The sequence below is a fragment of the Sipha flava genome, unplaced genomic scaffold (genome assembly GCF_003268045.1).
Source record: "Sipha flava isolate LNK unplaced genomic scaffold, YSA_version1 46_pilon_pilon, whole genome shotgun sequence".
Taxonomy (NCBI): domain Eukaryota; kingdom Metazoa; phylum Arthropoda; class Insecta; order Hemiptera; family Aphididae; genus Sipha; species Sipha flava.
In genome coordinates, this window is record NW_020273250.1 from 2,092,369 (window position 1) to 2,105,107 (window position 12,739).

A 12,739-nucleotide genomic window follows, 5' to 3' on the forward strand; every position below is an offset into this window, starting at 1 on the left:
CATTTGTGTTCATTTCCCTTATTAAAATTAATTTGTTGACGAGGATCAAGTGTTTTAAACCGTGATAAGATCAAACAAAATTTGTTTCGTTAAGCAAAAACGTAACGTTAATCGTAACTGTAATAATATAACTTTCTTATTTCATATTTAATACATTTCTTATAGAGTACAATAATTGAAGAGCTATGGGCCTCATAATCTGTTTAGTATTATAGTTTTGAAGTTTCAGAACTCAAAAAAACTTAAAAATAAAGTACGAAATACAACTAATTTTTGATAAAATTCATAAAAAAAAAAAATTAATTTGAAAACAAATAAATTGCCACCTAATCGGGCTGCGTTAATATACTTTTATTTTGTCCGTGTTTCGTTTCTGAACTAGTTTCTAAAATCGACACGACTATTTATAATAGCTAAATATTTATTATATTTATACACACACTTCATCGTCAAGTAGACTGTACATATACACTACACGGACATGCACACACATGCACATGACGTTTACTTGTGTATATTTACGGAGGTACATCCACGGGCGTATTTCTTTGGACACGCGATTGGATCGGATTTATCAGCCAGACGCACTAGTGTCGATCGAAAAACGGAACGGAAATAGATTTTTCGATTCCGAGCGGTTTTCGATGCGGTCATCTGGTACGATTTTTTTTTTCAAGTGCTATCCCGTTTATGGCGCATTGGACCAGCGAACAATATTGCAGTGCACAACGTCGTACGGTCCCGGTAACGACTTCGTATAGTAAGCTTACGGGTTCGCGAACTTAACATAGTTAGCACAGTGATTATTTGTTCATCCCTGTTTTCGCGAAACAATCAACGACTCACGATCGCGATGGCGGACGGTCATGTTGTCGTTACGGCGAACACGGTTGCGGTCGCATTGCTGATGATCGCGGGCCACCGGGCTGTGGGGCAACAGAACGTGTCGTTCCTGAATGGATTTCCGGAAAACCTTACGTCGGACTCCGCCATCGACGTTCAGTACACATCGTGTAAAGTCATCACCGACCGGATCGTGGCCACGGCCGAAGGAAAGTTTTCGCGCTTCTGCCACGGCATCTGCAACATAAGTAATACAACCGCGTTACACCGTATATAATAGCAATAATAGCATTTATAAAATTATTATGACGACACGACTGCATTCTTTTGAATCGTTATTGTTAAAATTGTCGCTGTTAAATCATTTAGTACAACAAAAAGTCCCAACATAGTTTTTTTTTTTTTTTTTTTTAATATTATAATATACGGCATTAATACGCATCCGTAAACATATTCAATGAGATTGAATTATGAATTTGAATACAAATTTTGTTTAGTTGCCGGATGTGTAAGAGTGTAATATTATAATAGTTTCATATCGCGAATCAATATATAAATCGCATAATGTAGTCTGTGCAGTAAGCACTGTTTAGAGTCAATTCGGGTACTGTAGTAACTATTAAACTATAACTGCTACTGGGCTGTATAAATGAGATGTACTCGCCGAAGTCAACATATTTTTAGGTTACTGATTACTCCTAACATGTCGCCAACCACGGTCCATCCTATGTGTTTTTTTCAACATGAAAGAAATCATTGGTAGGTACTGTGTAATACGATTTCTTTAAAGCATCTGTTTCCGATTTTTTAGACAAAATTTTCCAATTACTTTAATGGTTTACTCAATATGTGTCTAAATGCGATCAATTAAACACAGTGAGAAGATTGCAGTTGAAATTTTGTAAATAATTATATTTAAACTATTGCTTGTAAATATTGCTTTACGCATTAAATATTTGATATAACGTTCGTATTAGATTATTAAAATATAATTTTTTGAAGGTAAAATTATTTTCGGACTCAAGGTTGATTTACAAGTGCTATTGGGTTATAGTTGTCATGTATAAATATTGCAATTATTTTCAGACGAAACCAACGCAAGACTACACCGAATCGAAACTTTGTTAACAGCAGACATAGAGAATACGAAGTATCGATTGTTTCAAATGGAACGCGTTTTGTTGGACGGCAACAGTATAAGGTACACATCGAGTTACAGTTATAACGGATATAGTTGTGCGAAGTGGACAAAACGGATATTGTGCGCTGTACATGATGAGGGCTGCGTTTAATTTGACTCATTAAGGCTGTAATACCGATTACGAACGAGGTGTTATAACATGTACCTGTACAGACCACTAATAACAACCATAAAGACAAACTTTAAATAATTTCTCTTCGACGAGTTGAGTCGATTGTTAATTTATATAATACATTACGTGTTTGTTGTTGTTCGAAGTTTTGACTAGTGAAAAGAGTTATTTTTTATTTTTATTTTTATTTTTTTTTAAAACCCATCGAAATCGATTTTCAGCGTATTGATATGCAGAATTTACGCGCGACCGTTGTTTCGATTTAAAATATTATTATCGTTGTCGACCCGTTTTGTAGAAATCGAAACACTTCCAGTGTTCGTTTGCATTACACAGTATTACTGATTTCCGGCACGGCCGTTGTTCGTTTTTCCAGCAACGCGGGCACCAAGCAGTTACCGGCCGGGGACACCGGAAGACTCCGGGAGATCGGTACGTACAATGGCACAGTGTTCACCGCGGCGACGGACGGCGGTGGTGGTCGGCGGTCGGCCCCGGCCTCGTTCGTCTACTACTGGCGCGTAGACCTGTTCTGGCGGCTGGTGTTCGTGGACGGACAGGCCCGGAGCCCGCCGTTCTACGTGTCGCCCCGCAGCTACCGAATGGCGTTGACCGTCGATTCGGACGTGACAGCCCGGTCCGTGCGCGTGGCCGCAGTGCCGGTCGCGGGCGAGTTCGACGCGCAGCTCGAGTGGCCGTTCGTGCACCGGCTGCGGCTCAGCGTACTCGACCAAACGGATGTCGCGCCCGAGGACATCGTGTCCCGCGTCTGGGACGACGTACGCTGCGCCACGGCCCTGCAGCGCATCGATGGCGGAGGTGGTGTCTGCGCGTTCATGGAGTTCCGGCACGACGTGCTCACGTACCGGCGTTACGCGTCCGGCGACTCGTTGCTCGTCAAGCTCACGGTTTTCGTCTAGTAGACCAATGGGACCAGTTTAGCGGATTTAGTGGTGATGCAACGTGATTTAAGTCGCGGATGCATGTCGTAGATTTTCTTGACGGTGTCATATAATTATAATACGTTATGGGTGTGTAATGCTTAACAAACATTTAAACTGTCGGATGACGGATTCGACCGAATCGTACAAACGTCAAACAGAATTATAAAAATGTTCGTCGGAAATTATCGATTTGCTCGTTGATATAATTATATTATTCCGTCGAAACATGTAGTTAAGAAATTAATAACATTTATTATGTCGACCAATAGTTTTTCGTTTTTTTTTTTTACGTTTATTAGTTGCACAGTGGCTTCCCATTTCGGTCGCTGTAGACGGCTCAGGTCACGTATATAAATGGCCGATTTTACGTTGTTTTTAATCCGTACACGATTGTTAGTTTTTCATTCTTTTTCTCTTTCGAACCGGTACGCGCATTCCCGCGAAATCGAATATACACGAAAGTAGTAATTACATCGATTAACGGCGTACGTTTTACGGCTGTTTATTGTTTGTTTTTAAATCCGTTGCATCTGCGTGCCTTACTCGTGTTTTACGGTTATTGTTATTGTTGTTATTATTATAAACTAAATTACGTCTCAAAAACCCAATAAGCAGCACAAAGCGAGAACGTGGTCTTTACGTCGTAGAAACGCTGTCGGTCCGATTGCGCCGTGTATTTTGCATTTTGTCGCTGACATAAATCTTCTTGACGACGTCGGTCCTTGGAAGAATACAACGTGATCGACCGGATCACTCTAACAACAATACCATAAATCTATACTATATTATTTTACGATCCGTGCGCTTTTAATCATCATTTGACTTAGGTATTGTATTTTTTTTTTCTATATACGTATTTGGTTTTATCTAATGACAATATAGCATTGCTGTTCGTCAACGAATTTCACACCAGCTAATTGTAATTCACGACTCCTCATCGAGGCGATTGAGATTTTAATCTTCTACCGTTGGAGTCTATGTACGCATCGTTAAAAAAATAAGCTTTTTATTGGAGTATGCTTTTTTTAGCGCGATAAAACCGACAATTAGCTGGCCGGTAAAATATGAAAATAAAAAATTCCAAATGGGCTGACGGCACATCGCAAAACACGAATTTCCCATAAACCTATGGTACACTATTATGTCTCGTATATTTTCACATGTTGATATTATAAAACCGTAAATCAACATGTAGGTAATACATGCCTTTTATGATACACCAAGTGGGTATAATAATAAACGCTTTGTTACACTTTTTACTATACAATACAGTGTTTTTACTGTTTTCCCGATAATTGTTTTGATTTCGTATTAAATATGAAATATATGTGTTGTATTGTTATATACAGTAGATACAAAGGAAGGTTTTTTATTGATACGATACACTGGAATTTATTAAGATTGTAAGTCTTATTTGATAAAAAAAAAAAAAACATTCAACGCAATAATTATTATAACGATATGCTGTTTTATATTTATATTTAAATTATCATCGTAAAAGTATAAATACTTCTATTAACTGTTGATTTGTTTTCTTCTTCGGCAAACATTGCGCGTAATTTACTTTGCGAACTATAAGAATACTGAATATTATTTAAATTATGTATAAATATTTTATGTAAACACAAAAATGTAAATCTATATATATATGATCTACATATAAATTACTTAAAATATAAATTAGTAGCCACTAAACTTTAGATAAGGAAACAAACGCTTGAATCTGTTTATGATAAGCGATGAACGAGTATTATTTTAATACGTTTTTCAACTATGAACTCGGATAAATATTTTTTATTTAAATAGAAAACCATTTTGTACCTTTACCGATCATAATAACCCTATAACTCACAGTAAATATTTTATTGCATATTTAATTTCTATTTTAATAATAATTGAATATATTAATATATTTTCATTTTGTATAAATTATGGTTTTTTACAAATTTTTTAATGTAGGTGTATAACAATTTTACATTGAATGTCTTATTCTTGAATGTATAATACTCGATCTTTATGGTTTTAAATTAATTTTAATTTTAATTTTACTCTTTTGGTTAACGTGTAATATTTTTTAATTGAAATTCCTTTCAATCTTTGGAACTGTCATTATATTTTCACTTCGATAGCATACTCGGCATAGTCTTAAAACTATGCAGAACGAAAATCATCCCTCGCTTCGTTAATCAACACACAGAGTGAACACATAAAAAGTAATTATTAAAAGTATACGAAAGAGAAATTTGTGACAATTACAAATTCATATATTTTAAAATGTAGTGTGTTCAAAATGTATAAATGTTTTACGTAAAATAACATTTTAAAGACAAGTGATCAATATTAAAAAACCCTGTTCAATTTGTTTCAATACTTTTGACTAATATTATTATAGCACACGAATAAAATGTCCCATGAAAGAACTGTGTTTTGGTACACTGACATCAATGCATCTACGAAACCGACAATTTTATTAAGTATTATATTTGAAAGAAGAACGCCTTTATTAGTACCTATTCAACATCATTTTTATTCAGATTATATATTCCTATTATGGTTATTAATCAATATTTGAATACACATATTATACATCTTATTAACATCCTGCATGGTATACACTAGAAGTATAACAATATTGGTATAATATAGATTGTTCATAATTGTTTATAATTATTATTACTGCGCCGACGAGACGTGCGTTACGCCAACACCGCCCATTAGGAAAATTTGATTTTTTTTACTATCAATAATTAGCACGTAATTAGCATGAATTTGCATGACCAATTTCGCAATTTGCATGTCATCCATTTCTCCAGAATCACAAAAATTAACGGGCGGTGCTGGCGAAACGTTTCGCCAGCACCGCTCAATCGCAAAAATGGAATTTCATATATTTTTTCATAGCCATTATTTAGCACGCAATTAGCATGAATTTGCACGACTATCCCCGAAATTTGCTCGATCGTTGTTTCCGTGCAATAACGTATCCAAGAATTTGCGCGTTTCGCCAGCACCGCCCAAAAACGAAATTTTGCGATTTCCTAAAATTCAACTACGCCATCGTTTAGCACGCAATTAGCATGAATTTGCACGACTATCACCGAAATTCCCTCGATCGTTGTTTCCATGCAATAACGTATCCAAGAATTTGCGCGTTTCGCCAGCACATGACATGCAAATTGCGAAATTGGTCATGCAAATTCATGCTAATTACGTGCTAATTATTGATAGTAAAAAAAATCAAATTTTCCTAATGGGCGGTGCTAGCGTAACGCACGTGCCGACGAGACTGCCAACTTTCAGAGCGCAATCACGATATATTGTTCAGACGATCACAAATATAATTTATTGTTTACTGTTGCTGCAAACTCTCTTTGTCGAAGATTATTTTTCAAAAAATATGTTTATTAAAATGTTTGTACTATACAATTTGTTATTGCTACGGCGTGATTGAATTTGCTCTTGAAGAGCATATAATTTGTCACGCGACTGCAAGACACATCGTTCCCGTAGCGGCGACGGCGTCGTCATGAAAATGTTCGTATTCGCTAATGTGGTGAGTACCACATGATATGGAAGAACTTTTGACGCGAAATTTGAATTCGCCTTGACCGCACACGGATCAATTACGTTTTACAGGTAGATAGATGTGACGCGAAAGGATAAAAAAAAAAACCACCCCAATGTCACCCGCTAAACGTGATAACAAGAAAACTATCGTAATATTGTACCATGTAGTGATCACGTCGAACGGAAAGCGTTCTATGTACAGACCGGATAGGAGAAAAATAATAATAATAATAATAACCTAACCTAATCTAGGGTGGACGATGATGACAGCTTGCACACAAGCCACTCTGTATACGGCTTAGGGCCAAGTTGAAGCCATGGAGGGGGGCGAAACTAATTTTTCTTCAATACAAACTTAAAAATAATTTACAGCTCATGTTCCTGTTATAATGATAACATATTATAATGGTAAACTAGTAATTTATAATCTTAATTGTTTATACATTACATTTTTTAAATAAATCAATGTATTATATTGAAAAAATACGAGCCATGGGGGGAGCGAATGCCCTATTCGCCCTTCCCCCCTCAAATACGCCCTTGCTTAGAACCTCTTCACACGTAGCTACTCGGCAGTGCTTCTTAGCAGCGCGTCAGTGACGTTGAATATTTTTTCAGAAGTGCGTCTGTAGCGCTGTTCGTGCTTTTAGAAGCGCGTCAGTGACGCTGTTCATGTTTTTAGAAGCGCGTCAGACAATAGTCGTCATGCTTTAGGTTGCAAATAGCGGACCAGTTTTCTATTTCATAAATGAAATCTTCAATATTAATGTTTGCACAATCAGATACCATTATTTCAAAATATATGAGCTAATAACATTGACAGGACACAGCACTCAGGCTGATAAACAAAGACTGAAAATAAAATAATAATAATTGAAATCGTTTGATTAAACACGGATTAATTGCGCTACTAACACGCTGCCGACGCGCTACAAAAATAGACGCACGATTGCGGTCGCTTGTGAAATCCCCAATCTAAAAACACGTTCTGTCACGAGAAGCGCGATTTTTAGACGCGGCATTCTACGGCGAAGTCAACCACTGACACCGTCTGTGGCGCTTCAGATCAGTGGCTGTGGTCGTGTGTGAAACCATCCGTATTCGTTCGTATTTTTCCATTAACAGCGCTGCTAAGAAGCGCTGCCGAGTGGCTACATGCGAAGGGGCCCTTAATCTCTATTTTTTACGCTGTATCAGCATAGATTAAATATATAAGTATATTTAATCTATGGCATCAGTGTCATCGACCCGGTGCTGAACAAGGTTAATAGATAATAATTATTATTATTATCTAGTGTTATCTGTTAACCTCTAGTGATGTACGGATCCTAGACCATCGCAGCGTTTCCAAGGAAGCAACAGCAATAATAGTAATAATGTTTGCGGTACCGTTCGACTTTGAGAAAAACGTCCGCGTTTAGCGGGGGAATGCGATCGTTGCAGTACGCGCAGGAACTCCGCAGCAATTTGTATTACTGTGTTCCGTCGCGCAGCCGTTTCGATTGGTCAGGCGAAAACAGTGTTGACGCGCGTTGGCCGGGGCGGGGTGGAGTACCAGATGATAGTACGAACACGGCTGGGTCGTCGACGGGAAGACGCGCGGGGAAGCGATACGGGCGATTCGTGCGGGAAGAACGTTTGGCGTATCCGACGAGAATATCGCTGTCCCGTACCGGTGCGACACTGCGCGACGCGCGCGCGGGTGGGTGTACAGCTTCGCGCCGAGCGATCGATTTCGTGCTCACCGACCCTGCCCGTCGTGCCACCCTGGGGACAGGGGGTGGTGGGGGCGAACGGCGGGGCGAACGGTGGGGCGAGGGATGACGCGATAAACGGTCCGGCAGCGACCGACGCGACGTCCTGCAGACGACGACATATTTGAAACCGAGCGCCGTAGCAACAATCGCGTTGCAGCGGACACGGCGTTTCGGGTGAACTGTCCGAATCGAAGACCGGACGGACGACGAGCGCACCGACCACGGGGTACACCGGGAATCCGATGACGGATCCGCGACGCGATAAGGTACGTACGGCGTCAGCGGTGTGTTTGCGCGTGCAATTGGTTCCCGGCGCGTATCTGGGGCGAGGGGCGAAGGGTGAGGGGTAACAATTTGAAATGGGGAACGGACGTCGCAAAAAAAAAAAAAAAACCCATCCAGTCGGGGCAGGTTCGTTATCGATTTCGTCACCGGCGGACCCGTTCAGACGGATCCCGTTAAGAGGGTGATCATCATCACGCTCGGATGCGTGTACAATATTGTAATGTTGTTGTCGGACGATTGCGTAGCGCGTCGACACTTCGTTTACCCTTTCGGCGTCCGGTTCACGTATTTATTACGTTATCACGTGCGCACTGCACTCGCGTTGCAGTACGACGTGGCTTTGGTACGTGTGTTCGCGGACGTCGTAGACGCGCGCGTTTTAAAACCGTCCAATTGTTTTTATTTCTCGTTATGATCACTTCTCCCCGACCATGCGACGGTTCACGTGTGTCATACCATCGGATGCGTTTCGTATTTTGCTGCATTAATAATCGATAGCAATATCAATCGCATCACAAATGGTATAACATTATTAACCGCTTCCGAGTTTGTTAGGAAAAATATTTAACATCGATGGTATCGTTTTAAATCTAACTCGGACCGTCAGCAAAATTCGCTAACAACGTCGTTTTGTTACTAATAATTTTTTCCACGACAGGTATCTACATTATGATCAAGTTAAAAGAGTAAATTTAATCAAATGAAACTTATTTTTCTTTTATTATTATCATTTTCACTTTTGGATACGTTAAGAACATACTACTGTCTACTGTCCCGGTAGTTGGAGTCAACTCAGGAGTATTGTACAATATTTTTATTCTGTTAACACTATTTCAACAGTAAAATTAAATAAAAACAGATTATTCTATGTGTAATAGCTTTTTAGTGTGTACTGTCTTTAGAATACAACAATGAGATAACACTGTATTCGAATTGAAATACATCTGCGTAAGCACCAGAAAAAAAAACCTTAAACAAACTATATAAAAACAATGAGTTTTTAAAATCGATTATTATAATTTATGATACCTAATCTTTAAAGGCCAGGTTTTTTTCACTTTTAATATGCTTATAAATTTTACTAGGTACATTATTGAAAATTTGGTTTTTTTCTACGTTCACTTCACACTGATCGAATTTTTTTAATATACAACGGACTATTGAGTTAAGTATATAAAAAATACACAGTTGTATTGTTAAAAATGGTAGCACCTCTATGTATGCAGCCAAAAGACGCTATTGTAATTGTTTGATCAAAACCGGCTTTCAACAATAAATAATTATTAACAATTGTTTTTATTGTTAAAGTTACATATTTATCTAGTTGAACGCAATCGATTACAGCAATTTTTTAGTGGCTGCGTACATGGAGGCGCTACCAATTTTAACATTATGATAGTGTATCTATATATTCCATTATCAATTAACGGACGCATGCAAATCTTCAAGAAGTGTGTAATAATATTTTTTTGACTATGTTGTGTTAGTTAGTTATCTTAATTACGCTATTAATCACCATGAATGTATGATATAGGAAAAATTCATTTTTTTTTTTTTTTTTTAAGGCATAAGTCATAGATGGGTATGAGTATTTCACATTTATTTAATTATTCGTACGTCCTTTTTAGTGAACAAAATAATTTATTAGTGCAAATTATTCAATAGAAATATAATATTGATTTTTTATGTGTTGGTTATTATTACTTTTTCGTTTTGTTTTCATAATTGTGCTCCTGTAATTACCTCTCGCTATTATTATAATGGTGTACCATGTATGTGTATTATATTGCGAACATCACGTGTACAAACATCCATTCATATATACATATAATCAAAATCGTATAAACTCTTACGTTTATTATGCGTAGACAATTTGAAATACTTGGCACAATATGAACGTTCAGAATAATAATTTATGAACTTATATTGAATTTTATATAAAACATATATTACGATATTGCAATGTTCTATTCGCACGGGACATCTCCGAATCGAATTTGCCACAAAATCAAACCAAGTCACTGGACAACGATCAACACGTATACGAAAACGCTTATTAAAGCCCGATTATTGAATAATAAAGAATTAATAATAATATATTCACAACGCGCCATGATCATTTAAATAGTCAATACGTGTCTAGGTAGTGTACGTTATTTTCTGTAAAAAAACGATTTCACTGAAAAAGTAAGAAAATAATATTGCTAAACATACATGTAACCTGACGCCTACATACAATAGTGATCGTCGTTCAATTGATATTTTTCTTTTTTTTAAGCCTTAAAATATTCTGTAAAAATAACAAAAGATCGGCTACATTTTTTTTTCGTCCATTAAAATAGAAAATTAACAATCTATAACGCAAATAGTATATTATGAAGTGGAGAATATTGACTTGATAATTAGTAAATTACTAAATTGATATTGGACTACAGGAGAATAATTCCAAGAATGATCAATTTAAAACACAACCAATTCAAATTATGTTTTCTTATCAGTGTTTTTGTGTGTCTATGAGTCATAATATTTTTTTTCTTCATGCGTATATCAATAATTATTATAGTGAATAATATAATATTATAACAACTTTATAAAAATAAAATATTAAGTAAATATGAATATCGTTTACCTTGATAACCGGCTATTTTTTAACTATCTAAAATGTTTTTTTCTGCAACGCAAATTGGAGTGTAATAACATTATACATTTATAATTCGTAATTTTAGCTAAGTTTTTTATTTCAGTAACCTGTCTCGTGTAAACATTTAAAATGAAGCGTCAAAACGTGCGAACATTATCTTTAGTAGTATGTACGTTTACATACTTGCTAGTCGGAGCTGCAGTATTCGATGCGTTGGAATCGGAAACTGAAAGAAAAAGATGGAATAACCTTTTAGGTAAGAATAATTTTATCACTCTCTTTCCTCTTGTATTTATAAGATTAAAATGGTGTCAAAGAAAATTACTGTAAAGTTGATCATTGGCTGTTTATATGAGATATTCGTAAGATTATTATGAATTTTTAATGGCGAATACATCTACAGAGACATAATAATAATAAAAAAGAGTGATATAATTTAATTCAATACTTTGATATTTTTTAAATATTTTAATGTTACAAAAAGACAAAATAATACCAATTCTCTATAATATGATGCATAGGCTTTGCCATTCAGGTTTCATATAATTTGTAACCTAACATTTTTTTTTTTTTTATCTGATCTATTAAAAATTATTTTCTCCAGAGATTATTATTAATGACTGTTGAAATTATTTTATAGTTAAAAATTAATTATATTTGGGTATTTAGGGATTTTGTGTCGTATTGTCAACGGCTTAATATACAAATTATGTTTAAGTCTTAATTGACAGCTATTAACTACATTCCGTTCACATAAAATAAGGTCGAGATCGTGTTGTTATAGTAATTTACAGTCAAGACAGAGGTTATTGTCAAATATTCAAAAATGTATCACAGTATAACATGTTTGATTTAATAAAAAATACCAAATACCTAAGAAAACTTTATAAATCGTCATTTTATATTTCATATTATATAGTTTTTTTTATTATTCCCTGGTAAAATGTATACCAATTATTATGTCTAAAAACTTTAGAGATTAATTAAGAGTAAATATAAAACATGTATGGAAAAAACACTTGCTTGATTTCAGACGGAAGGATGTAATTTGTGCTGATAAAGTATAATAAAGTAAATATATTATCTTATGATGAAGTAGACAAAAAAAAATCATTAATCATTATTAAAATGATTCATTTTATACGGGAGAAAAATATAATAGTTTATAAGTATTGTAAAATAATAATAACACTCATAAGTAACTGTCACCGCTTAAGTCTTATAGTGTGTGTTAAAATTCATAATTATAACATAATAAATATTTTATGTTATACATATACTTAATAAATATTAAATATAAATTGAATATATTTGAATATTTTGTATTCATTCTATAAAAGCCGTTTGGCATTAATTTTGTAATAAATAAAATTAATAAATATTATTACT

At 35.6% G+C, this 12,739-nt stretch overlaps 2 protein-coding genes across 3 annotated transcripts in view; both read left to right on the plus strand.

The window, feature by feature from the left end:
• The first annotated feature begins 515 nt into the window (after positions 1-515).
• On the plus strand, positions 516-4,443 carry LOC112689773. The gene is made up of 3 exons (XM_025563619.1): positions 516-1,091; positions 1,930-2,044; positions 2,533-4,443. The coding sequence occupies exons 1-3, from the start codon at positions 854-856 to the stop codon at positions 3,074-3,076; spliced, it is 897 nt and encodes a 298-aa protein (XP_025419404.1). The 5' UTR covers positions 516-853; the 3' UTR covers positions 3,077-4,443.
• A 4,042-nt stretch (positions 4,444-8,485) lies between these two features.
• LOC112689761 (two pore potassium channel protein sup-9-like) overlaps positions 8,486-12,739 on the plus strand; it is a 65,103-nt gene continuing 60,849 nt past the window's right edge. The window contains exons 1-2 of one of the 2 annotated variants that reach the window (XM_025563600.1): positions 8,486-8,690; positions 11,454-11,606. In XM_025563600.1, coding sequence (XP_025419385.1) covers positions 11,480-11,606 — 127 coding nt within the window. In that variant the 5' untranslated portion in view covers positions 8,486-8,690; positions 11,454-11,479. Of the gene's footprint in view, positions 8,691-11,303; positions 11,400-11,453; positions 11,607-12,739 lie in introns of those variants that run through there. The other variant, XM_025563601.1, reaches the window with a different exon arrangement.

Bases quoted from the DNA above. Each gene is read 5' to 3' on its own strand.
- LOC112689773 (XM_025563619.1), top strand. From the start codon at position 854: ATGGCGGACGGTCATGTTGTCGTTACGGCGAACACGGTTGCGGTCGCA. The intron at 1,092-1,929 runs GTAATACAACCG...AATTATTTTCAG, and splicing joins CCACGGCATCTGCAACATAA to ACGAAACCAACGCAAGACTA. The intron at 2,045-2,532 runs GTACACATCGAG...TCGTTTTTCCAG, and splicing joins TTGGACGGCAACAGTATAAG to CAACGCGGGCACCAAGCAGT.